Here is a 27,820-nt window from a genome sequence, read left to right on the forward strand (position 1 = left end):
GTTTTGTGAAGCTTTCCTCATTTATATCTCTTTCCAATAAACTAGTAGGTGCAGTAATTAACTACTAACCTGGCCATAAACAGGTTTTTCATTTGAAGACATGAAAGCTACTGTTTTTTCCAACAACATTTTCAAATCATCACGCTCTGCATGAAGGTTTTTAAGATCATCAATGTTGAGTCCAAGAAAAAGTTCAGGCTCATCAAAGCTCTTCTTTGCAGGTTTGGTTACACTCTCTTTCCCCAGAGTTACTTCAGTGTGCTTTAAATTTGGCTTAGTGAAAGAGTTTGACTCTCGGAAAGACCTCCTTCGCTCCCTTAGCGATGGAGACTGCACTTCATCCTCTCCGTCATTTTCTTCCGAGTCAAGAACAAGTTTATCTTGGGTTAGGTCATGCAGAGAAGGTTGTGGCACCACAAAGGCAGGCTCTTGCTCAACACCAGGCAGATTATCGGGTAACCCAGCATGTCTTAAAGCTTGTGCCTCTTTTAGTTTTTGTATCTTCAGTCGATATTCATATTCAAGTTGCTGCAACCGTTTCTTCTCCTTTGCTATATACTCAAACGATTGTTTCTTCAAAGTTGCTGCATATGACGCATCTAATTGGATAGACTTATTGGACTGCTGACAGAAAAGGGCACACTTGTAAGTTTCCTTTAAAAGCATATTATTGCTTTTGATAATACATTTTAACTACTTACAGGTCTTAAATGCTTAAATAGAAAATTGCCTTCTTTCTTTTGAAGAGTAAGAAGTAAAAATTTACATGAACTTAGTTTCCAATTTTTTTAAAAACAAGTTAATAACAAAATCTGCTAAATAAAAAACTTTTCAATCATTTTAAAATATTTCTCTAGCTCAATTTTATTTTGTTAATTTGTTTTATTGCATATTGGACAGGAGGAAAGGAAACCACTCTCACAGAAGCTCATCTCTCTGTAGAATAAAGAAGCAGAGAAACAGACAGACTCTCACATTGGGAAAGTGAGTGACACACAAGTTGGATAGCCTGACAATTTTTTGGTAAAATTAGCAAATAAATAAAAGATTAAAAGTTTAATTCTCAAATACTTACTCCAAATTCTACCAGTTCATATTTATGCTTTCCTGCTTCACGACTGGCGATTGCTTTTGCTCGTGCAAGCTCTTCCCCAAATTTTAATGCCAATTTTTTCTTCACTTGTACTCGATGCTGCACTTTATGTACCTAAGAGGAAGGTGGGGAAAGACAATATTACTTTTAAATTGATTAAGATTCCTTAGATTTGTGAAAAATCTACATTCAAAAATGAATCTGGGAAGTTGTACTACCTAACACTGAAAGATTTGCTATCACAATGTAGTACAGAATAATAATTTTTGCATTTATCATGTTGTCAAGAAGTTTTACAGAATATCCTGCAGAGTGTATTGATTGTCAACTTTGTGGGCAAATGCGGCAGCCAGTTTCAGAACTACAACGTCTCATAAACAGCCATGGAGGGAGTCACCAATTTTATTTTGGGGATTGTTGGCCAGGACACTGGGAGAAACTCCTTTCTCTTTTCCAATGGTGCCATGGGATCTTTTAACATAATAATAATCCTTGCATTTGATCCACCCGAACAGACATATGCCTCCGCAGTTCAATGTCTTATCCGAAGGATGGCACATCTGACAATGCAACACATCCCCAGCATTGCATTAGAATCTCATCTTAGACCATGTGATTCCAAGTCCCAACGTGGGGCATGAAACCACAGCCTTCTGACTCAGTGGTGAGAGTACTACTACTGGGCCAGGCTGACACACAGAATTAAAAAAAAACAGGAATTTATAAAGCGAGAACACAAAACATGAAGAAAACAACAAGATTACATTTGTATAGTGACTTTCACGTCGGGAGGACGGCCCAAGGCCCTGGACAGTGTACAGCATTTCAGACCCAAGCTGGGGTCAGGGAGGGAGAAGGGAGGGGAGGGGAAGGGGGGTGGCTGATGGCATGGTTGAAGAGGAGGGTTTTGAGGCAGGATTTGAAGGAGGCTAAGGAGGGGGTGAGGCAGAGTAATTGGGGGATGGAATTCCAGAGGTTGGGGGCAGAGTGGCTGAAGGCTCTCCCGCCAATGGGAGGGTGGGTCGGGGGACAGGGAGCAGGGCAGAGCTGGCTGAGCGGAGGGAGTGGGCGGGTTGGTAGGGGGTTAGGAAGTTGCAGAGGTAGGGTGGGGCGAGGCCATGGAGGGCTTTGTAGGTGAGGACCAGGATCTTGAACTGGATCCTCTGAAGGTTAGGGAAAGCCAATGGAGTCAGGCGAGTGGGGGAGATGGGGTCATGGACTTCAGTGAGGGAGAGGACACGGGCTGCAAAGTTCTGGATTATCTGCAGCCTGTGGAGGGAGGAATTTGGAAGGCCAACAAGCAGGGCATTTGTATAGTCGAGCCTGGAGGCGATGAAGGCATGAACAAGAGTTTCAGCAGCCTGAGGGGTGAGGTTATGGCGGAGTCGGACAATGTTACGAAGGTGAGGGAAGGCAGAGCGGGTCATGGCTTGGATGTGGCGAAGAAAAGACAGTTGAGGGTTGAACAAGACACCTAGGTTCCTGACTGGCTTGGTGAATTGCAGTGTGCAACCATGGAGGTTGATGTTGCCAGAGCCTGAGGTGCTGGTGCGAGCCAATCAGGAGGGCCTCAGTCTTGTTCACATTCAACTGTAGGAAATTTGCCCTCATCCAGGACTTGATGTCCGACAGGCAGTCTGTCAGGACAGCAGTGGTCCTGGAGTTGAGGGTGGAGGCAGAAAGATAGAGTTAGTTGGGTGTCATCCGCATACACGTGGAAGTTGACCCCATGTCTGCAGATGATGTCACCAAGGGAGAGCGTGTAGATATTAAAGAGGAGAGGGCCAAGGACAAAGCCCTGAGGGACTCTGCCAGAGCCTGAGGTGCAGAGGCGCTGCACTTTGCATACCTGCTCCTGAAGTTTTTTGAGAAGCATTCTATTGGCATTGACAATTTTCTCTGCTGTCTGCAGCTGCTCTTTTTGCTTAATGTACTTGACTTCTGCTTGCCGCAGTGCTTCTTTCTTCTTTGCTACTTGTTGCAGGAGATTTGACAAGAGAGTTTCATCTTTTGTCAATAGGAGTCTGAAACAAAAATAGATAGATATGAACCACTGCACTCGAGTAACAAAACATTCAAATGAGAAACAAAATAAAATGGTGTATATTGTGCATTTTCAAATTGTTCTAAGCAAAAGAGAAAATGCATGGTGAGTGGGGGCAAGGGAAACACAACTAAGAATAATAGCCAAATCACTCAGAATTTGAGAAAGTAGTTTTTCACAAACACTGGCAAGAGAATTTCTGAAGAGTAATGTGCAGTTTAAGGAGACATGGCACAAGGTAAACATTAAGGGAAACTGGGAAAATTGAATAAAACCAGACATTTTATACGTTACTGTGGAAAGCTTTATTTTGGATATTAATTTAAATGCCACCTACAATATGCCCCTTCACCCCTCAGTAACCTTTTTCTAGTAGTGTTGTTGAAGTTTAAAACTGAGATATTTATTCCCATAACAAATTAAATGGGGTGCTCAGAAACTGAATATTTAATGCTCTCTTCTACAGTTAGAATTCATTTGTTCTCTTACACATGCTAAGCTCTAAACAAAATAGATCTTATTCATAAAGCTCTCTTTGACAGAAATGAAGTTATAATCGAGAGCTTTAAGGAGACTGGGAGAAATGTGGTATATTCATTCAGGTTCACAGTAAAAACGGAATCTTACTTAAAATCAAACTAAAACTTACTTGTGTTTTCTCAGTTGGTCTTCAACTTCTAATAGCTGTTTACTGGCCAGTGCTAGCTTCTCTTTAACATCCATTTCCACATCTACGTGACCTAATGATGGACTGATGACTTTATCAGTCTTTAACAATCGCTGCTTCTCACGGCTAAACAAATCAAATCAGATCTCAATATATTAAAGCAAAACAATAGAATTGTACTCTTGCTACATACAGTAGTAAGCATGAAGAATCTAGCACATTAAGAATAGAAAGGATGCAATGCTTAGTGCATTCCTTTAGCCATATGAGTTTGTAGTTTAGACTAAATTCCCCAGAAAATACCTTGGATTTCTGAGCTCTTCTTATGTCACATGACTTTCTGGCTTAACACCATCATCAAAAAGGGGGAGGTGTGAAAAGATAAACATATTTACTCTTATTTTTAAATTTCACTAATTAATTTCACAAAAGAATTGTAGATTGCAGTTATCGCCTTTTGCAGCAGCAAATTGTGTATTTAAACTGTAAAGAATTTAATTTGTTCCATCTTTAAATGTTTTAACTATGATAATTAGTAAAACAATACGAGGATCATGACTTTCTGTATCAGGTTAGAATAAAACAGTGGTTTCAAAATCCTAAATGGCCAAAAAAAAGACCCTTGCATTTACAGAACTCTCTTTGTGGAGGATAGTGTCTTGGACTGCTGCTCCAAGACACGATTAAACTCCAAGAAAGATTAAACTCTGAAAGATGGTTATAAGCAAATACACTGCTAACTTAATGCAAATAGATTGTTTCCTTATTTCTGAACAGGAATTTTCAGAGTGCCTGTTTTACTGTACAGGACCAGATATTAAATGGCGGATGACTAATTACCTCACAATATCTGCTTTTAAGAGTCTATGTTCTTTTCTTCCTCCTTCTGGCAGACTTCCTGCGGTTGTTGCAGGGACATTTTCCTTCTCTGCTTTAAGTTTGGGCTTTGATTTTGAAGCCTTTACAGAACATGGGAGAGAGAGAAAAAAAAGTATCAACATATTTCACGCATATTTTCTGGTAAATTTTTGACAAAAGTGATTTTCTACTTTTTGAATCTAAGGTCAGTCTGAAATGCATTTTAGGTTGTGTACAAGAGCCAGCTAGAGCAAAAGCTGCTCCATTCATCTCCAATAGCCCTACTTCAATCTACTGTACCTCCATTGCTTCAGTAACATTTTCACATTTTACATCTTCATGGCCCAAGATGTCAAATTCAGTGCTAAATTACTGGCATCTTTGTGCTGTGAACATAAAAATCAAATTGGGCTGAAATTGTCCAAATATTTTTTATTTAGGACACTTACAATCAAGCAAGAGGTTATTTTGTCCTACTAGCCTTGCCGAAATTCAAATGAAGGAATTGTATGCTAACCTACCGGACTATCCGATAATGAACTTTAACAAAAATTTCAGGTATCACTGAACTTAATCCATTCCAAATATCACTGTGATTCCAGAGGGTTGCACTACCTAGTAGGTAATTGCATACAAAAGCTTAAGCATCTACCATAGAAATAGGGTTTATGCATCTCCATACCTCTGCAGTTCTTCTGGCTTCTCTGATCATGGACTCCAAACCTCCCAAAACACCTACATTCAGATTGGATTGTTCATTATCCGAGTCACTATCATCAGAGTCGTCCAGTCTCACAACTACGGATTTGTGTCTAGGTATCTGAAAATTAAGAGAAAGATCAACATTTTACGGTTTGAACACACAAGGGACAGGGGAAAAAAAAAATCAGGATTATCTTTACATCGCTTTGTACAGTGCTGGAATTACCATCATAAGTATAAAACAAACCCATTGCATTGCAGTATTCGGGGTCCAGAAAATTAAGACATTGTGTTATGACAGGTCCACAAAATAAAAAAAATCTTCAGGTAATCCGATCGCTTATATAAATGCAAGTTGTTGTTGCCGCTGATATCACTTCCAACACAGACTGACCGGCTTCCTGCACATGCACACTTTACAAGCAGATTTGTGCTCTAACTAGGCACAACCAGGTAGTACTTATTTTAACCCAAAAAATAAATTTTATTAATGGAACTTTCCCTTCTGGAGCTGGGCAGGTAAATATTTACTTGAATTTGTTCAGGCTATCCATTCATGTAAATGTTTCACATCAACACTTTGATACACTCCTTTCATGCAAAGGCTATTGAAATTGATTATATACACCCATATGTCGATAACTATCTGTAGGATGGACTTTCAGGTGAAAACCATTACACACATTGAAATCTAGAGTTAAAATCAGACAGGAGAACTATTCTATAACCTGCATGAACCTGGTTGTTTTAAAATTCTTACAACTTTCAACACATCTGATGTCTGAAGCCTGGATTTCAAAAGGTATTTACCTGAAGGCAACATTTGTCCCTTCAGATGTTTTACCTAATTTGGAATAAATTCTAGGACTCAATAGAGTGGGTATTAAAAAGCTAAGGATCCAAAACAACACATCTGATCACGTGGCTTGATTGCATACTTCTTTAAGTTTTTCTATTCATTAGATTAAAAATGATTAATACATTGAGTTACCGAAATAACAATTGAACAAATAACACATTATCTATACTGAATTACAGTTACCTAATGGAAAAAAGGATCTCGTTCACTTTTGATGGCAGGATAAGGGAGGAAGCTCCATTTAGACGCTGGAACATTCAGTGTGTACGGCTCACTGAATCATCAGGTAAAGCTTTATGTGCAGAATTCTTCAAATTGAACTTTAACTTTCTATAATACTGTGTTGTTATCCAACGGCTGATTAAATATTTAAATGTCCATTTATAAATGTATGCCTATTACTAGTGTACAAAACTACAGAATTTTTGCCCTGCAAATATCAACTATTTGCAGCTTAATACTGTATTTTGGTTAACAGTGTCAACAGTGGAAAAGATCAAACAAAGAAGCATTGCTTACAGATAATGCATTCAATCAGAACTCTGTTCTTGTGATGCAGTTCAGATAACTTGAACCAATAGGAAATATTTACTATGACAACCCTTGCCATTAACAAAAAGCCTGTTATCTAACATCACATTTGAACCTAGACTTAATTTTAGTATACTTCTCATTTAACCACTAAATAAAATGATTTCATTGAGCAATTGCTCTCGAGACAATCTACCCAAAGATAGTTAGTTACCATGATCATTTGCCGTGGAGGTGCTTGAGATCCTCTCACAAACTTTGTGTTTTGGGCTCGTGGTTGGGAAGTAACAATGGAAATGTTGCTCAATGGTGCAGATTGAGAGTTATCAACAGAAAGAGACAGTGAATCACAGTTATCAGTTGCATCCTGTTTAGAAGGGAAAAAAAACATATCAGTGTTTGAGGCTGCACACAACAAAGCTTCTCCACCCTCTTCCTACCTAAATTATCCTCTTGAACCAACCTAAACTCTTCTCTTGAAGCATTAGTCCTCACTAAAATTCTGGTTAAAATTCTTCACGTTGGCACAATTTTCAACCAGAGTTGTCAGAGCCAAGCCTGATCCTGCACACTTTCCTTCAGGAATGATTCACAATGACCACCCTTGACACACGGACATAAATCAATCATCTCATGGCTGCCTAGCTATAAACTAATTCAACGCAGTCCGACACCAAAACTATTGCTGGCAAGTGTTAAGTGTCTATATTTTAATGGATTGAATCCATTAAAAAACAAAAATGCTAGTTTGTGAACAACCCACTGCAACTAAATCTAATTAGTGATTAAAGACTGCCCTCTGCTGGCTAAAACTAATATACAAGTGTCAGCCTGGCACAGTGGTAGCATTCTCGCCTCCAAGTCAGAAGGTTGGGGGCTCAAATCCTACGTCAGGACTTGAACTCACACAGTCTGAGTTGACACTCCATGCAGCACTGGGAGAGGGTGTTCTTTCTCTTTGACTGTGCCTTTAGCTCCCCTCTCGACTCTCTACCCCCTCCTCGCTCCCTCCCTTCCCTCCCCTCACCCTGACCATTTCCCCCCTGCTCGGGTCCTGACCCAACTGTACAGCGCCTTGGGACGTCCTCCCAACGTGAAAGGCGCTCTATAAATGGAATCTTGTTGTTGTTGTTGCATTGATGGAGGTGCCGTCTTTCGGATGAAATGTTGAAAAAAAAAATCAAGGTCCCGTCTGCCTGTTGAGGTGGAAGTTAAAGATCCCATAACACTATTTGAAAAGAGAAGGGAGTTCCTCCCCAGTATCCTGGTCAACAGTCCCGCAAATTAGTCACTCACTCCATGGCTGTTTGTGGAACATTCCTATGCGCCATTGTGCTGCCGTGTTTGCCTACAAATGCACACGTCACTCCGTTTCACAAGTAAATGCTGTGAAGCGCTTTGAGACACCTTTCCGATGTGATAAGGCGCTATACCGAGTCCAAGGATTATTAATATGAGTATGATTATAAACTCATTATTACCTCTGGTTTTGTGGCACGCCTGTTTGCTATAGACTTCAATAGCTCTTCTCTAAGAAGCATTTCTTCCTCCTCTTCCTCATCAGCAAATGGTGGTTTGGGCGGCTGCTCAGGCTCCTCTGGAGGGAGAGGTGGGGGTGGTGGGGGCTCCAATGGAGGAGGCAAATATGTATCCATATTCTAAAAGGGAACAAATGTTTGCTGATTTAGTTTTCACTGGAATAACGATTACTGCAAAACAATGTATAAACAGGAGAAATTTGCTGCTTGAAACACAGATAGCTTGGATGGACTTCAATTTTGATTACACGCAGAAACAAGCAGTGAGAAAATCCCTGCCCCCAAATTCTGTGGACGAGCCAGGTTGGCTGGCCCGTCAACAACAGTGTCTTGGGAGCTCGGCTCCTGCACTAAACAAAAAATGCCTATTTCCAGGTCAACAGGTTGCTGCCATCACTTTTGGTGCTGTGTGCAAGCTGACATCAGTGGCAACCTGATGACCCAGAGTCAGATATGTTTGCACGGGAACTGGCAGGCGTGCAGAAACTAAGTTGGCCAGCTATGCAGATGTGTGGGGAATAGGGTCCACATATTATAGTGTAAATGAATCAATACTACAATAATACATGCATTTTGATATAGCGCTTTTCACATCTAGACATCTCAAAGCGCTTCACAGAATTTACTGTAAAGTGAATTGACTATATTTGTCGGCAAAACGCAGCAGCTAATTTCGCACAACTGTGTCCCACAGTTGTGGATTGAAGTGACCAATTTATTATTGTTTTTTTTTTCTTGAGGGATTATTATCAGGTGTGTAAAGAAACTTGCCCAAGATTTCATCCTGCTAGGAATCAAACCCAGATCTTTTGTTAGCGAGACAAGCGCTCAAACCACTGAGCTACAGCACTCCACCACGTTATTTGGTAATAACGTGGAAATGACTTGCATTACACTGTAGTCTTCTATCCTGCGGGTCTGGACTCCTCAACCTTCCCAGGCTCTCCCTCAGACTCACCGAACCCATGCGCAACTTAGGCATCAGGTTCAATCCCTAGCTTTCCTCCTCACATTCGTTCCCTGACTAGGACCAATTTTTTTCCACCCCCTTCACTGCACTCCTTGATCCAAACCTCATAACCAAGGCAGCCAAAATCCTCATCCACGCCTTCGTCATTGCCCAGCTGACCTATTCCAATACCCTCCTTGCTGGTCTCCCCAGCTTCACCAATACACAAGATTCAATTGTTCCAAATTCCAGGGCCAGATACTCACTCACACAATACTATGTACCCCCATCACACCAGGCCTTGCCAGGCTCCACTGGCTCCCAATTACCGAAAGGATGGATTTCAAGATCCTCTCACTTGTTTTCAAATCCCTTCATGCCCACACACCTCCCTATCCAATCTGCTTACACTCCCCCCCCCCCCCCACTCCACCACCCTGCCTCCTGTTTGTCCCTCAGCCCCTCCACCATCGGTGGACGTGCCTTCGGCCACTATATCTCAAAACTCTCTCCCTCAATCTCTCAGCCTTGCCCTCTCTCTCCTCGCTTTCAAATCCTACCTAGACATTCCCTTTTGATCGTGCTCACCTCCCCCGTTCCCTTTCCCCATGGCTTGGCATGAAGACTCCGCTACTGCCAAGTGTTCCAGGATGCTACCCAACACCAAGGGTGCTATATAAATGCAAGTTATTGTGCTAAATAAAGGTAGTACAATAACACAGGAACACAATATCAAATAGAATATCAGTTTTGTATTATGGTCAAGGAAGATACTTAGCAACTTGAAATGAAACTAACTTGATATTGTAAATACATCGGCAATGGTGGCATCGGAACAAAATATCCCAACTGATATTCCGTAGAGAAGAAAGGAGGCACTGGAGAGGACACTGTTGAGAAGGAGAAAAAGCATTGTAATGATTATTGCTCAAAGAATTATGACACAATATGGATCAGGATAATCCACTTCCAAGTACCAGGGTTCCTTATCAAGTAATTGGTAGATATTAGACCCATTGTCACAATAACAAGTGTCATACATGCGAATACTTAAGACTAACTACACAATACCTTTTGTTTAACAAGCTCACATGGTATGACCTAGGGGCATTTAATAGGGGTCACATGGTATGACATAGGAGCACAAATTTATTAAAGGAAAATTCCTCTGAAATTTCAATCAATTCAAATCTAGGTGGACCCAATCCTTACGGTGGATGGAAGATATCAGAATGATCTTTTATGGTCACGTACATTCCTATGTTCCCATCATAAAGAATCCTCCTAACAACACCAAAACAAACTCAAAGCGATTCCCCCAATTATCTACCTTCATCAATTTGCCAAAGGATAGCTTGGGAGAATATCTGCTTGGCAAAAGGGCAACCATCTGCTTAGCAGATTTTCCTGTGGTGCTTTGGCAGTTTCACCCGATTATGAGCCAATGGATTAGAACAGATTGTGCATTACTTACCTGGTGAATTAGTTTCACTATCTGTTTCCATAGCAACCTCTTCATAGTTGTCATACTGATACAGATTTCCTGATTCATCGATCTGCTTATCCTGTGATTTTCTGAAATCTGCATCTGTGGACTAAGAAAATTCAACATTTAAGGTTGTATCATCGTTTGAAATCCTGCTGGATGACGTGGAACTTATTACAAGCTGCTGGAAGGTTGTAATCTGTTCCTGTAAATTACCATTCCGTATTTCTGGAATGTTGTTTTTGTAGCTTGCATTGAAACAATCTGCAGCAAGTGGCTGAGTGAATCACTCACCACCATAATGAGAAGTAGGCTCGCAGTCCAAGGACACCCACAGCTCAAAGCAAGCCTTCTCCAGAATGCTAGAGAGTAAAACACAATCATGTTTCCAGACCCCCACACCCTCTCTGATCATTTCTGGGAGTCTATGAGCAGTACATATGCAAAAATGGAGGAGACAAGAGGTTTTGTGAGAATGCTTTATTCCAGGCAGTGATGCCCTGAAGTGTGCTGCCCACTAGTTCTATTTAAAGTTAGGGAGCTTCCAAGTATTTCTAAATATTTTCCTTCTTCAACCTACTTAATTATTACAGTGTACAATGAGCACATTATTTCTGACTACATCTCAAAAACACTTGCAAAACGCAAGCAAACAGTAATCTCAGTGCAATGTTTTAGACTTATTCGCATTGGAACTAACCTAACACTTGTGTAATGACAATAGATCGTTCATAGCAATTCCTTTAGATCTCATACATGTAATAATAAGTATATATAATGCAGGAAAACACTGATCTAATTAAAATGAGAGGGAGCAGCGAAAATACCAAAACTATCAGTTAATAGTGTAACTCATCAACTTTGGAGTGTTGTTAAAGGACACGCATGTAGAAGCGTAGGTGACGATGAGCAAATGAACTAGTAAAAGTTAAATCAATGCAAAGCCTCACTCTTACCTTGCTGCTCGATCGTTTTTTCCCTCCCACAAGTTTCATGAACCGATTATACTGTTCTTCCTGATTTGAGAGGTCACGAATTTTCCGAATTTCATCCTCGCGCTTTCTCCGTTCTTCCTCTTCAATTTGTTTCCTCTCTTCTTCTTCTCGTCGTTGCTTTTCCTGTTCTTTCTGCTGCTGCAGTTTTTTCCAAGCTCTGGTCTTCTGCCTTCGCAAAACCTGCTTTGTAGCAACTACTGAACAAAGAAGTCAAACAAATGATTTTCCACCCGAAATATAACTTTTTTTTAATTATTGGAGTCAAGATTATGCTGACTTCTCAGCCGTCTAAGCAGTTGCCTACAATATATAATGGTTAAACATCTACCTGCATACACTTCTCCAATGCCACTAGACCAGAAATTTCAATCAGTGTAGTTTCAGTGTAAAAACAGCATTAAATTACTTGACATAACCCTACACGCCCTAGCAACCCCTAACTCTCCAACCTGCTCTCTCCCTACACCATTACCCGCTGCCTCAGCTCGACTGACTCCGGCCTCCTTACCTCTGCCACGCCATTGGAAGCCACGCATTCAGCCACAACGCCCCAAAGCTGTGGAACTCTCTCCCTAAATCTCTTTGCCTTGTCCAATCTCCCCATTTTCAGATCGCGTTTGAAGACCTTCCTCTTCGACCATGCCTACAGTCACATTCCCCCTCCCACTGGCTTGGCATCCGCCACTGTTAAGCGCTCTGACAGGTTGTGAATGCCACTTCATTTGTCCAGAGTCTATTATACTTTACGTGCATTAACTCTGAAAGGTATGACCACCAAATTCTTATATAAAAGGGTGTGAAAACCTTACTGGAAGTGAAAAATGTTCCAGAACAGAAATCGTCATAATTCAAACGACAAACAGAGAATGTATTCACTTATTTGACAATTCAATTTATATTTTTATGTGTATATTTTGCAGCATGCAGAGCTAAAGTTAGTACAACTGGAAGTTTTGTTCCTGGAAAATAACTTGAAAATGTCATAGGTTCTAAATGACAAACAATTTAACAAGAATATCTTACATATGTAGGATTCATGGAGATGGACGTTTGAAATACCATTATTATTATCAGCTTTGCTGTGACAAAACATGGATCAATACCAATCTGTTTACTAATTTTTTAAGGGAATCATTCTGAATTGGTCAAAACATAAAATCACATTCATAGGACAGCAATATAATGAATCCAAGCTAAACTAACCACAAGTATTCAACTTGGATATTTAGATGTTATCTCCAGACAGTAATACATTTTCATCTCGCACAACAAAACTGTACAATTCAGTACCTGTACTTAGAGGTTTCTTGACTGAATGGGCTTTAGGGCTAGTTTTCATTCTCGGCTTCATCAGCTTTTCCTTGCTCTCCTTCATCACACGTTGTTCTTTCTGTTGCCACTTTTTACTCGCAGATTGCAGAGCGAGCAGTCGCAACTGGAGTTCTGATACCTCCTCTTCCTTCCCCTCATCCTCATCATCCTCTTTAGCCTGTTAATGGTTCACAGAATTAATATTTCATTATCCTTAAATTTGCAGGCCACACCAAAAGTGATGTTATAAATTCTGAATTACAAACACATTATTCATCTACCTTAAGGAGAAATTCCTCAGACTCCCTGTTGTTTGAAAGGTTGGGATCGTTATCTTCACCATCTAAAATAAAAAAGTTACTAATAAAACAAATGTATCATTTGGTATTCACAAACCATAAAATAGAAGTAGTTATTTTTGTGTCTTGCAAACCTGCTTTAGACTCGGTTTCCAATTCTTCCTTTGTCTGGTTAATTTGATCCATTTGTGCTGGAGTAAGCAGCTTTTGCCTAATAGGTTTCAGTTCAAATGCCTGGAAAATTTTTGACTGTATATTTTCAGTTGAAGATGAAATCTGAGTACTATTCTTGTCAATACTGTTGGCATCAATACTGTGTTCACCACTCACAATGTCTGTTTCTTCCTCCTGTACATTTTCTCCCTTAGTACACAGAGATATCTTCTCTTCTCTACTAAGACATTCCAGTTCCAGCTGAATTTCCTTGTATTTCTTAAGCAGTTCCTCAAAGGTTTCTTCCATGTCTTGATCATTTCTATAAGAGTAGCTTGGCGGTCGTCTTGATGGTAACCGCATCAAGAATTTTGCTGAATTAAACGTAAAGGAAACTTAACACTTTTCCAAAGAATGAAGCATTACATTATACAATATTACAGAATGCACTCCCTGAAGGGTGATGGAAGCAATTTCAATAATAACTTTCCAAAGGGAATTGGATATATATTTGAAAAGAAAAAAATTGCAAGGCTATGAGGAAAGAGCAAGGGTGGGGGGTGAAATTGGACAGCTCTTCCAAAGGCACAGGCATGCTGGGCCAAATGACCTCCTTCTGTGTTGTAGGATTCCATGACTACTTTTGATCATTAGGCATCAACTGCACAAATGGATTAAGAGTTGCCCTAAAGATAGGGTTTTTTGCCTCTTCCCTATTAGAAACATAATAGGGATTATTACCCTATATGACTGGGGTAAACCATTTGAGTTTCACTCTCATGGTTCGTCAAATGGACCTCAAGATTATATAACCGCACTGAACTTACTCCATAAACAATAATTCTATAGATAAGTTTCACTTGACAACTCATTTTGCTATTTCATTATAGATTCCATAAACTTTCAAGTCTAAAAAGACTAAAAACTCCATGAGCTGGTTGTAAGCAGAAAACTAGATGATTAGGCATTTATACAGGGTGAACAAAAGGTCGTGATAACTACAACAAGAAGATTACATTTGTATAGCGCCTTTCACGTTGGGAGGACGTCCCAAGGCACTGGACAGTGTACAGCATTTCAGACCCGAGCTGGGGTCAGCGGGGAGAGGGAAGGGAAGGGGGGTGGCCAATGGCATGGTCGAAGAGGAGGGTCTTGAGGCGGGACTTGATGGAGGCTAAGGAGGGGGTGAGGCAGAGTGACTGAAGGATGGAATTCCAGAAGTTGGGGGCAGAGTGGCAGAAGGCTCTCCCGCCAACGGTGGGGCGGAGTGGATTGGGGGGGATGTGGAGCAGGCTGGAGCCGGCTGAGCGGAGGGAATGGGCGGGTTGGTAGGGGGTTAGGAGGTCCAGAGGTTGGGGGCGAGAGTGGGGAGATGGGGTCACGGAATTTGGTGCGGGAGAGGACACAGGCTGCAGAGTTCTGGATTATCTGCAGCCTGTGGAGGGAGGAGTTGGGAAGGCCGACAAGCAGAGCGTTTGCATAGTCGAGCCTGGAGGTGATGAAGGCATGAACAAGAGTTTCAGCGGCCTGAGGGGTGAGGTAGTGGCGGAGTCGGGCGATGTTACGGAGGTGAGGGAAGGCAAAGCGGGTCATGGCTTGGATGTGGGAAAAAAACGTTGAGGGTCGAACAAGACACCTAGGTTCCTGACTGGCTTATGAGCGTAGTGTGCAGCCATGGAGATTGATGCTGCCAGAGACTGAGGTGCTGAGGCGCAGGCGCGAGCCAATCAGGAGGGCCTCAGTCTTGTTCACATTCAACTGTAGGAAATTTGCCCTCATCCAGGACTTGGTGCCCGACAGGCAGTCTGTCAGGACAGCAGTGGTCCTGGAGTTGAGGGTGCAGGCAGAAAGATAGAGTTGGGTGTCATCCGCATTCATGTGGAAGTTGACCCCATGTCTGCGGATGATGTCACCAAGGGGGAGCATGTAGATATTAAAGAGGAGAGGGCCAAGGACAAAGCCCTGGGGGACGCCAGACGTGACAGTGTGGGGGCTGGAGGAGAAACCATTAGAAGCAACAAAGTGGAGACGGTGAGAGAGATAGGAATCGAACCAGGCAAGGGCAGGTCCGTGAAGATTGAGTAAAGCGGAGAGGCGGTGTATGAGGATGGAGTGGTCGACAGTGTCGAAGGCAGCAGAGAGGTCGAGGAGGACAAGGAGACAGAGGGAGCCCTGATCACAGATGCGCAGAATGTCATTAGTGACTTTGACCAGGGCTGTTTCCTTGCTGTGGGCGGCGCAGAAGCTGGATTGGAGGGGTTCAAAGAGGGAATGGCGAGAAAGAAAGGAGCAGAGCTGGGACACGACGACTAGTTCCAGGACCTTGGAGAGGAATGGGAGGTTAGAGATGGGGCGGTAGCTGGAGAGGAGGGATGCGTCCAGGGAAGGTTTTTTCAAGATGGGGGTGATGACAGCTGTTTCTAGGGGCGTGGGAACTGAACCAGTGGACAGGGAGAGCTTGATGACATCTAACTGCCTTATCTAAAAAAATCATTTCTTTAAAATGTATTAGACATTGTAATAGTATCACAACTTTTTGGTCACCCTGTACTTGAGGGTTTAGGAATTATTAAAAATCACTACTTACAAACATACACAGGTAATAGAAGCACAGGCACAATTTAGCCACAATAGCCACCTTCATCACTGAAATTTCTATGTTTCTAACTCAAAACGGTTTCTACATTCAAACAATTGGTTTTGCTGACTTTGGAGAAAAGTCCACTAGCTTTCAGCTGCCTCCCAGAATATAAATAAAACTAGCATTGTTGCTTTTATCTGTTCTCACTCCATTGGTAAGACAGATAAAATGCTGCTTTATTATCTACACACCATTGAATCAATCACAAAAGCTGCACTAACTCATCAAACTTGTGGATCATACAGGGCCATTCTATCAGCACTTTATGTATAGTACATTTCTATGCAAATAACATTTTTTGAAAAATTACTTTTAAGATACTGCCATCGTGGTCTAAATTAGCATCTGCAGTTACCAAGCAGACAAATTGCTTTAAATTCTCACTGTTGTCCCACAGATCAGAATCAGACCGAAAGCTGATGAATTACTCTTAACCCCCCTCCCCAGGTCTGAAATCCCACCCAGCCTTAGCACATGAAACCACGGTAATAAATTTAGAAAGGCGGAACATTCTTTAATTCGCTCTTGGTTTGGAAGCCAGCTTTCCACAGTCCATACAAAATGGCTTCGGAATTTAAGAATTTTCCACAATTCTGTGTGATCTTAAATAATAATTTAACGATTGTGGAACACTGCTGTGTGCAATTGGCTGCTGCGTTTCGCCCATAAAATACACAGCCAATTCACTTCACAGTATATTCTGTGAAGCGCTTTGAGACGTCTCTAAGAAATGATAAGGCGCTATATCAAATGCAAGGATTATTATTATTTAAACTGTGTTGTCTGAGACACTAGGTTTCACTTTCCTGCATTCAGACTCAGTGTTGAAGTTTAAACTCAGTTCCAAGTGATTGCATCATTGATGTTCATCAAAACATGTTAATGTGTGTCAACAGAAGTAAAACTCGTCCCAAAGGAGGAAACGAAACTGCAAAAAGGACTCATGCTCAAATAATGACCTGATTTGAACAGGAAGCTTTCCGTTGTTTTTAAATGTCCTGAAATTACAGTTCTGAAGTTTCTAAACCTAATAACATAACTCCAAATTATTTCAGTTGATATGACGTTGTCTAAATTCCTTTAAGAAATCATCTGTAATGTCTTGTTCCATCACTCATGCTGGTAGTTTATCCTAATGGGCTACTACCTTTTAGTCAGATTAAGAGCAAGGTTTAAATGGTAACATTTTTACAACAGGAGATGGAAAATCAGAGTGTAAAATTAACTCATACTATCACACAAAGTTATTGAGTATAATCAGTAGAAACGAGGTTGTATCTTCATAGATGAATTCACAGGAGGCTGATAGGCAAAATGTGTCCAGTATATGGGACAAGATTAGACTAGAACACCTTCAGCCACCAACCAATGTAAACTAACTAAACTGCAAAAAAAACTGCAAAGATGCATTAAATGAAAAAGCAGAACAATGTAAAGGACAGCATAACCATTTCAATGTCATGTATGCCAACATGAGTTTACAATTTGTATGCAAAGTGGTCTTAAATACAAGTTAGTAAAACGCAGATTATTCAGCATACTTCTAAGTGTGTGAGGAAAAATAACTGTAATTTGGGGGGGAAAGCTAGATTTCTGATTTAATTTGTGCCACTGTTAGTGAGCATCTGAAAAGAACAGATTAAAAACATTCTTATGTGTCATGCTACCCTTAATGCATATTCTGCCAAATGAACTCTTGGCTTACTCACGCATAACTTCAGCTCAGACTTATAGCTTAAAGTGCCCTGCAACATCCATAAGATGTTCAAATCAATTCTGATCATTGATTACTTGCATTTATAAAATCATCAGTACAAGCAACCTTGGAGCTTGGCAATAAGTTACAGCTTGACTGATATACATTTTTTAGAGAAATTGGGACGTATAAAACAATACACAGATGCAACCAAGGCACCACCCAAATACAACAACAAAATTACTTTTGTATAGGTCCTTTCACATTAGGAGGACGTCCCAAGGCGCTGAACAATCAGTGTTTCAGACCCGAGCTGAGGGTTGGGATCGGGGAGGATGGAGGGTGGGGGGAAAGGAGGGTGGCTGAAGGCACGGTCAAAGAGGAGGGTCTTGAAGGCAAGGGGCGAGGTGGAGGGACTGCAGGATGGAGTTTCAGAGGGTGAGGGCAGAGTGGCTGAAGGCCCACTCGCCAACGTTGGGGCGGGCGAGGTGGGGGGCATGAAGCAAGACGGAGCCGCTGAGCGGTGGAAGCAAGCAGGTTGATAGGGATTTAGGAGGTCACAGAAGTAGGCCAAGGCCATGGAGGGCTTTGAAAGTGAGGACCAGGATGAACTGCATCGCCTGTGTGAAAGGAAATCAGTGGAGTCAGGCAAGGATAGGGGGACAATAGAGTCGAGGAGCCTGGTGTGGGAGAGGACACGGGCTGCAGAGTGTTGGATGATCTGCAACCTACGGAGGGAGAAGTGGGGGAGGTAGACAAGCAGTTTGCGCAGTTGAGCCTGGATGCGATGAATGTGTGTATGAGGGTCTCGGTGGCCTGCGGTGTGAGACAGTGGCGGAGCCCAGCGAAGTTGCAGAGGTGGGGGAAGGCAGAGTGGGTCATGGCACAGATGTGGGGTAGAAAGGACAGCTGAGGGTCAAGCTAGAGGAGAAGCCGTTTGTGGAGATGAAGTGGAGACGGTATGGGAGGTAGGATCTAAACCATTCAAGGATAGAACCATAAAGGTTAAGGTGAAAGAGGCGGTGGAGGAGATTAGAATGGTCAATGGTATCGAAGGCAGCAGGGAGGTCAAGAAGGATGAGGATGCAGAGGAAGCCCTGGTAGCAGATGGGCAAAATGTCATTTTGTCACTTTGACCTGGGCTGTTTCTGTGCTGTGGACGGCACTGAAACCCAATTGGAGGCGTTCTTGAAGGGAGCGGTGGGAGAGGAAGAAGCGAAGCAACGACTCATTCCAGAACCTCAGAAAGGAAAGGGAGGTTGGAAATGGGGCAGTAATTTGAGAAGAGGGATGGGTCCAGGGAAAGTTTTTTTTTAAAAAAAGAATAGTAGTGATGACCGACGTTTTTAAAGGGGTGCGGACGGTGCGAGTGGGTAGAGAGAGGTTTATGATGTCTGTGAATAGGGGGTCAAGGAGGTGAAACTGGGAGGTGAGGAGAGAGGGAGGGTTGGGGTTGAGGGAGCAGGTGGTCGGTTTCATGCGGATTACAGTGGTGGTGGTGGTGGGGGGGGGGGGACGACAGGTAGACTTATATTGGAATAGACCGAATGATATCAGAACAGAAATCAAATCGTTTCCTCCATTCCCTCCGGAACTTCATGACTCTCCTGTGAGTCATCATTCTGCACGGTCATCCTAACCACCTCCCAAGATGTCCCCCTCGACATTTCCACCCAGAAATAACACTGGATTCCCGAACTGCGAGCAAAGCCCCCATTTTGCAAACACGCAGAGAGAGAGAGAGAGTGAGAGAGAGAGTGAGTGAGTGAGAGAGTGAGTGAGTGAGAGAGTGAGTGAGTGAGTGAGTGAGAGCCCCCAACTGCTTCGAGAGCGATTCGGAAAGCGAATCTCTCAAAAGTACCGGAAAAAAAAGTTACCGGTCCCCCTCCCGCCTCTGAACCACCACACCCCGAAACCTCATATATTTTTTTTAAAAAAAAAAACAACAACAAAAAAAGTCCACCGCTTTGCTTGAAGCATCCGTGACTGACCAGGTACACCTCACACCCAAACCATCATCCAAACATACATAATAAAACCCTAATAAAATAATTACTATTGCAGACCCCCCCCCCCCCCACCCCCTCCCTCCCCATCCACCCACCCACACAGGGGGGAGGGAGGGGAGGGGGGGGGGTCTGTCTGTCTTACTCCCACCAATTCAACCCTCTCCCGAGGGCAGACGGTGTAAATGTGTCCCTATCATCTGGAGAGGAGAGAGGGACACACACACACACACACACACACACCTATTTCACACTGAAAACCACCCCCAGGAGCCTCTTCCTCCCCCACCAGTTAAACGCCAGAGGAGCCGCCCAGGCCCCGGAGCCGGGCTGTGGCGTGAGGAGAGAGAGGGGGGGGGAGCCGAGGCCGTTCCCGGGCCAGGACTTGCTCCGACCCCCCCCACCACCCACCGTGGCGGTCGGGGCTGCGCGGACGGACGGAAGGATACGTTTCCTGGGAGGCGACTCCCGGCGGAGGCTGTTGAAGGCGGCCACGGGCGCGGGGCCCGGCCTCCCCCGCTTGCAGCCTCGAGGCCCGAAGTCGCCGGGCCCCGGGCAGCCGCGCCCTCTGCCCCAGCGGCCGCCGCTCGAACCTTCTCGAAAACGGAAGCGGTCGAAGGTGCCGTGGCTCCGCTCCCAGAAGCTGGAGCGGGGAGAGTCGCCGAGCATGGCCGGCGGCGGGAGCAGCGAGGAGGAGGAGGAGGAGGAGGAGGCCGGGTGCTGCGAGGCGAAGCCCCTGAACGGCTCCTTCAGGCGGTACGGGAGGCCGTTGCCGGAGCCCGGCGTCGGCTGGAAGCGGTTCGCGGTCCTCCGGGGCTTCTGGAAGGGACCGTCGCTTTTGCCAGACCCGGGCCGGGGCCTGGGCTTCGGCGTCGAGGCCGGGACAGGGATCGGGACTGGGGCGGGGACCGGGAGCGGGACGGGCCGGGCGCTCGGGTACAGGTTCTCGTCGTTGTCATCGTCGTCGATCTCGCCGTCCTCCAGCTCTCCCTCCTCGCGGGGGGACAGCGGCTCAGCGCCGCCCTCCATCACTGGGTCTGAAATGCGGCTGCGGCGGCGGAACAGGAAAGAACAACTTCCAACACCAACAGCTCCTCCTCCTCCTCCTCTCCCTCCAGCCGTCACCAGTCACACTGACACCCGCCCGTCACACCGGCGGACGCAATGACCCCCCCCCCTTTGGGAGGGATTTTTTGTTTTCATTTGGGGTCAAGTCCTGGGTCCGGCACGTGCTCGGACCCACCCGCCGCCCACTCCCCCCCCCCCCCCCACCCCCCCGCCCGCCCTCCCCCCCCCGCCGCCCGATCCCCACCGCCGCCCGCTCCCCGCTCCCCGCCACCCGCTCCCCCCCCACACGCTCCCGCTCCCGCTCCCCCCACACGCTCCCCCGCTCCCCCCGCCGCCGCTCCCCCCCCCCACGCCGCTCCCTCCCCGGCGCCCGCTCCCCCCCCGCCGCCCGCTCCCCCCCGCCGCCCGCTCCCCCCGCCGCCGCGCCCGCTCCCCCCACCCCCGCCGCTCGCCCCCGGGCGCTCTCTCTCTCCTTCAAAAATAATAACGGTCGATGGACTCGTTCCAATCGTGAGCGCTCAGCGGTCGGTTACCGCACTCGCCAAGCCAGCGAGAGGACCAAATGTTGGCCAAGTTTCCTTGGAGTCCTGTAGCGCAGTGGTTAGAGCACTCGCTTTTCAAGCGAGAGACCCGAGTTAAATTCCAGGCAGAGGGCGAAACCCTTGGGCAAGTTTCTTTACTCCACACAGAGCCTAATAATAATCCCTCCAAAACCCAAAACAATAATAAATTGGTCATTTTCAATCCACGACTGTTTGTGGGACATTGCTGTGCGCAATTGGCTGCCGCGTTCGCCCACAAATATACAGTCAATTCACTTTACAGTGTGTTCTGTGAAGCGCTTTGGGATGTCCTCCCGACGTGAAAAGCACTATATCAAATGCAAGGATTATTATTGTTATTATTACCCCACGTGTCTCTGCTTACCTAGCAGAAACCTGTCTGTTAGTCGATTGGCGGATTGCTTTTCCGGGGGTAAATAATCCCCCACCGCGCCACCCCCCCCCCAAAAAAAACAATAACAATTTGGTCACTCAATCCATGACCGTTTGGGGGACACTGCTGCGCGCAATTGGCTGCCGCAGTTCGCCCCCAAATATAGTCAATTCACTTTACAGTATATTCTGTGAAGCGCTTTGAGACGTCGAGAAGATATAAAAAGTGCTATATCAAATGCAAGGATTATAATTATAATAAATTGGTCACTTGAATCCACTACTGTTCATGTTCATTGTTAATTTCTTTATCACTGGGGATTATTCTTGTTGATCTCATCTGCCCTACCACTGGGGTTTGGGCAGCCTTATTCGTTGTGACCAATACTATGTGCAGCAATCCAAATGCATCATTTTCCTCTTATTAGGCTGTTTATCACACTTACATCAACCCTCTAGTCAACGCTCTACTCAAACTAACTGACCAGCAGACTGCTATAATTTCATTTTATGTCTTTGGCATAATCCTAATTCCTCCCTATTAGTAAACTGGTACTACTTTTGAGACACTATTTCATAAGTTAACAGTGCTTAAACCAATATTCATTGTTTGAAAATCACAAAAAAAATATTTATTCTTCATGGTTGAATGTTCTTTTATCTATAAATTGGACATTTGAAACACAATATTAATTTAATCTTGGGGAGGTGCTTCCACTGAATTAGATAGCAGTGGAAACATTAAGCTGCCAACATTTACTATATTTTACATAAGGACAGCTGGGATGACCAGGAGTCACTTTAAATCTTTTGTTACTATGTTTCCATGTGCTTCTAAAGGAAAGTGAAATGTTTCATAATATTTTGATGATCAACAAGGTATGAAAAGAGTTTAAGATGATAGAACGTTTTTCACTAAGAAGTAATATGCTCGTATTTTATTTTATCTATTATAACAAAGATAGTATTGTGTGCTGCAACGTCAATTTTTGCAGTAAGTATAAGATTTAATTTATCAGAATGATCATTTCATCTGAATTGATATTTAATTTCATTGCGAAAATTTTTTATCAAATCATGCTGATAAATGGATGTCCTCATCTATTGATAGAATGCAATGCATTTAGTGAGAAAGAACGTATTTTGTGTCATTGCATTTCTCATCACAGAAAGGCAATCTGGATAATTTTCTGTGCAGTATTTCTCAGACAGACTTTGTAACAAAACACTGAGGCAGATTGCAAAGCTATTTATTTATTCTTCAAAGGTCACTTTGAAGAATAAATAGATAAATAAATAAAGGCACCACATTGCCCACCTCCGACCATACCTTATCCCAAATGCAGCCGAAACCCTTGTGCATGCATTTGTCACCTCCCGCTTGGATTACTCAAACGCACTCCTCGCTGGTCTCCCCAGCTCCACCATTGAAAAGATTCAGCTCATTCAGAACTCTGCCAACCGCATACTGACCCGGACCAAACTCTGTACAACCATCTCACTAGTTCTGACCAGACTCCACTGGCTCCCTGTTAGAATATACAATCAAGCCTTGACGAACGTTTAATGATGTTGCATGTTTGAATACATCAACGTCTGATTGTTTTTAAAGCTGAATATTTGACTATATTAGCTAGGAAGTTTGTGGTTGTCTCCTTAAATGTTTGAATACTTCAAGTAGAGGACAGTAGTTTTGAGTAAGCTGTGGATGCCACACTAAGGTGTAGTCGGGACCAAGCTTCGGTAAAGGTCAGGCGTTTGAGTACGCTGGCGATCGCACCAGCCATTTAAGTGCGCTGATGTGCGTGTGAACGACATTCGAATATGTTGATATATTGTGTCGATGTGGAAATTATCTTTCTTTTTGTAGTTTTGTGATACCTCATATTCATTCGGTATCAAGGTGGCGACTGTTAGAATATACACTTTTTGTATACTGCTAGAATCATAATAGATGTTGTGAATGGGTTAACTTTTAAGTTAAGTGTGGGAGACAACTGGACTGACAGTCATGGGATAGGATACATCTGGTTTTCTCTGTTTTTGAAAGAATAACGGACAGGGGCAGGGGGTCACCTCTTATCAGTAAATGACAACAAGCCCACAGAGGTAACGGTCCAAGGTACCGGTCGACACAGGATCTCGACTGAGCAATAAGTCGCTAAATTCTGACAGGGCCTGCCAAGCAACAGAAGGCAACCCTCAAGAATAGCAATTAATGAGCAAGTTGCTTAAACTAGAGGACCTTGGTAGCATCCCGGGATACTGATAAGAAATAGCCAGTCACTTAAAAGGAATGTACTAATGATCCCACACCACAAAATAACAAGCATCGGATAACAGGGGTCTTAAGGACAATGTGTATGTGTGCTGAGGCACGTACACCCCATGAGGTGTTCACGTGAACCCAGCATGATTTCGGTTCACGTGAACCCAGCATGATTTCGACCAGGTGATCTAATGTCCACACCATGATTGGACGAACATTGGTATAAGAGTTCCAATAACTTTGTGTACGGGGCCGTCCCGGGTCGCGGAAACGAGGATAAGAGAGATAGAGCCGTCCCGGGTCGCGGAGACAAGGATACGGGAGATGGGGCCATCCCGGGCTGCGGAGACAAGGGTACGGGAGATGGAAGACTGAGAGCTAGAAACACTAAGACTGAGGATATCAGATGGAAGATTGGAAGCTGTAAGCAAGAAGACTGAAAGCATGAAGAAACAAGCTTGTGTGCTGTAAAGACACAGTATTGAACTCTTGAACTCGAGATATCTATAGTGGTGTTATTCTGTTATAAGATCTGTTGATTGTACCGGCCTGTGGTCTGACCCATCGGGATATTGGGGAATAACGAACGAATAATAATAAAACAGTCTGATATCTGGTTAAAGGAATTAGCGTTATTTCCTTACAGATTTGGCTGATTTTATTTTCTAACATCCCCATCACCAAACGGATCGACTTCAAGATCCTCACACTCATGTTCAAATCCATTCACTCCCTGGCACCTCCCTACCACTCCGACCTCTTCACTCCCTAATTCATCACCCGGTGCCTCCGCTCAACTGGCACCGGCCTCCTGCTCATCCCTCGCACACCCCACCATCGGAGGTCATGCTTTCAGACACTGCGCCCCAAAACTGTGGAACACTCTCCCTCAATCCCTCCGCCTTGGCCCCTCTCCCCTTTTTCAAATCCCGGCTGAAAACCTTCCTCTTCGACCATGAATATGGCCACCTACCCCAACCCCTCCGGCTTGGAGTCAGGCTCCGCCATTGTAAAGCGCTCTGAGATGCTACCCTGAGTGGAGGGCACTAGATAAGTGCAAGTTGTTGTTGACCTACATCTAAATCGGTAACATTTTGCTGAAAATCTTCTACTGTTCTTAAATACAATTAATGCAGACTAACATTTCATGTCTCTAAATACCTCCTCACCTCTTCCAGACATGTAGATGATAGCGCAGCCCTGAAGCACCTCTGTTGACTTTTATTGAAGGTGACACTTTGGAATGGCCCAAATGTGGAAAATAACATTACTCAAAAAGATAAAAAAAATTAAGACTATCACTTGAGCTACAGAATTAAACATGGGACTGATAATCTTATCAAATGAACCTCTGAGGTAACAAAATAAATCAAAACAAGTCCAAAGATGATGGGACAAAGTAAAAGAGGGCACATGATCAAATTCAAACTCAGCAGGCACTTGTATTATTGGATTCTCTTTGTTGACATGACATTTAATATTTGTTGTGTGATGATAGAAATCAAACCATCTAGCGTACCTAAAATATGGTCTCCTTGTTTTTTCCCAAAACAAATTACAAAAATCCCCTCATTTGTCAAAAGCTGTTTTTTGACACCAACCAGATTTCAAAAGAAACAAAATACAGAATGGGTCAGGATACATTTAAAGCTGCATTTTGTTTAATGTGGAAGAGGGACCAATTCATTCTATGCTGAATTTGTACAATTATCATTTATTTGTGTGATACATGATGTGATTCAAAAAACCACAGAGCGTCACACCCTTTATAAAACCAACATCATGTTAAGAAGTAAGTTATGTTGTTATGCTACAATGGTGCTTAGAATTTTTTTTGAGTTAATATGAAATTCTTGGTCATGGTGGTAGGAGCATGCCATCCTTTCCCAGTTCACAATTAGGACCAAAGATAGTAGAGTTATTCTTCCCAAAACTTTACTTGCGTAAATAAGACTGAAATTTGTCTTCTCCCCTTCCTGTGTTCCATTTATGCTTTCACGCTTGTTACTCCTTATCTTGTAAAATTGATTGTGTCTGCCAACTGAAAATAGGAATTTGTTTGATCCAGTATTGAGTATTCATTGTGCTGTATTATGCTAAAATCAGTAGTCTAGAAATGGGTCATTTAGCATAGCAATCTTACCCTGATGCTAATGTTTCCACTGAGAGCCATAAACAGTAAAGTTTATTTCAGAAAGTGCACAATAAATCAGCAGCTATTATTCAAAGGATAGAATAACATTTTGCGTTAAATCCCAAAACATTACCTGGTCTTTTTCTGTCAGAAGCTGATCGACAGCTTGCACACTTGTAGGATTTTGTGGTTCTATTTCAGACTTCCAGGTATTCAGAATATTTCATATTACGCTTAGAATGTAGGAAGTTTACAGGAAAGCAGGAAAACATTCAAACCATAATTTCAAACCAGCTACTTTCACTTAGCGAGAACATCTTAAAACAGTTTATAAGACGAAGTGATAACTTGAATTGGGAGGGTGCTGAAGGATAGCGAGACATCAAAGCACAGTCAAAGAGATACAATACAAAGTCACATTTGTAAAGCGTCGGGAGAATGTCCCAAGGCGCTACACAATCAGGGATTAAGACCTAAGCGGGTGGGGTGCAGGGAGGGTGGAAAAGCAGAGAGGGTAGGAGGGTGGCCGAAGGCACAGTCAAAGAGGAGGGTCTTGAGGCATGTGTTGAAGGAGGCAAGGGAGGATGCGAGGCGAAGGGAACGTGGGCTGGAGTTCCAGAGGGTGGGAGCAGAGAGGCTGAAAGCCTGACTACCAATGGTGGGGGCAGGCGGGAGACATAGAGCAGGCCAGAGCCTGCTGAGTGGAGGGAACGGACAGGTTGATAAGGGCTTAGCAGGTCAGAGAGGTAGGAGGGGGCAAGGCCATGGAGGACCTTGAAGTCGAGGACGAGAATTTTGAATTGGGGGCGGAATTGGCTATTATGAGATTGAAAGTCAGGTAAAGGGCAGAGGTCTGTGTGGGGGCTGGACTGGACTGGGACACAACCTCACTGCAGAACAGTAATAACCCTTGCATTTGATACAGAGCTTTATCACATCTTCGAGGCGTCTCAAAGCGCTTCACAGAGTAGGCCGTAAAGTGAAATTGACCGTATATTCGGGGGCGAAACGCGGCAGCCAGTTGCGCACGGCCGCGTCCCGCAAACAGTCGTGGATTGAAAATGACCAACTTACTATCGTTTTGTTTCGGAGGGATTATTGTTAGCTGGGTGGAGTGAGGAAACTTGCCCAAGGTTTCGCCCTGACCGGCCCGGAATTGAACCCCAGTGACTCGCTCGCCGGGCGAGATCAGTTATGTACGGTACAGGGGACAAGTTGGGGGGGTAGGAGATGGGGGGTGGGGGAGGTAGTGGGGTGTGGGGGTAGTGGGGTGTGGGGGGTAGGAGGGTGGGGGGGTGGGGTGGGGGGGTAGGAGATGGGGGGTAGGGGGGTAGGGGGGTGGGGGGGGTAGGAGATGGGGGGTGGGGGGGTAGTGGGGTGTGGGGGTAGGGGGGTGGGGGGGTAGGAGATGGGGGGGTAGTGGGGTAGGAGCTGATGGGGGGGTAGTGGGGTGGGGGGGTAGGAGATGGGGGGGTAGTGGGGTGTGGGGGGGTAGGAGATGGGAGGTGTGGGGGTAGTGGGGAGTAGGGGGGGCGCAGGCAAATTGCAGTTTGAAAAGGGCGCTCTGGCCTCGCGAGGTCATTGGT

At 44.1% G+C, this 27,820-nt stretch overlaps 1 protein-coding gene across 1 annotated transcript in view; it reads right to left on the bottom strand.

Annotated features, from left to right (window-relative positions):
• The window catches only part of LOC103185325 (zinc finger C3H1 domain-containing protein), a 39,366-nt gene extending 18,366 nt beyond the window's left edge, over nt 1-21,000 (bottom strand). Inside the window, exons 1-15 of the mRNA XM_042335059.1 lie at nt 20,278-21,000; nt 13,467-13,859; nt 13,315-13,376; nt 13,013-13,211; nt 11,684-11,919; nt 10,716-10,836; nt 10,040-10,131; nt 8,236-8,412; nt 6,969-7,121; nt 5,345-5,482; nt 4,645-4,763; nt 3,787-3,930; nt 2,943-3,117; nt 1,076-1,207; nt 70-621 (exon numbers count right to left, since the gene is read on the bottom strand). Coding sequence (XP_042190993.1) covers nt 70-621; nt 1,076-1,207; nt 2,943-3,117; nt 3,787-3,930; nt 4,645-4,763; nt 5,345-5,482; nt 6,969-7,121; nt 8,236-8,412; nt 10,040-10,131; nt 10,716-10,836; nt 11,684-11,919; nt 13,013-13,211; nt 13,315-13,376; nt 13,467-13,859; nt 20,278-20,857 — 3,273 coding nt within the window. The 5' untranslated portion in view covers nt 20,858-21,000. The remainder of the gene's footprint in view (nt 1-69; nt 622-1,075; nt 1,208-2,942; nt 3,118-3,786; nt 3,931-4,644; nt 4,764-5,344; nt 5,483-6,968; nt 7,122-8,235; nt 8,413-10,039; nt 10,132-10,715; nt 10,837-11,683; nt 11,920-13,012; nt 13,212-13,314; nt 13,377-13,466; nt 13,860-20,277) is intronic.
• Between the last annotated feature and the right edge of the window lie 6,820 nt (nt 21,001-27,820).

The sequence above is a fragment of the Callorhinchus milii genome, unplaced genomic scaffold, assembly GCF_018977255.1.
Source record: "Callorhinchus milii isolate IMCB2004 unplaced genomic scaffold, IMCB_Cmil_1.0 Scaffold5, whole genome shotgun sequence".
NCBI classification, from domain to species: Eukaryota; Metazoa; Chordata; class Chondrichthyes; order Chimaeriformes; family Callorhinchidae; genus Callorhinchus; species Callorhinchus milii.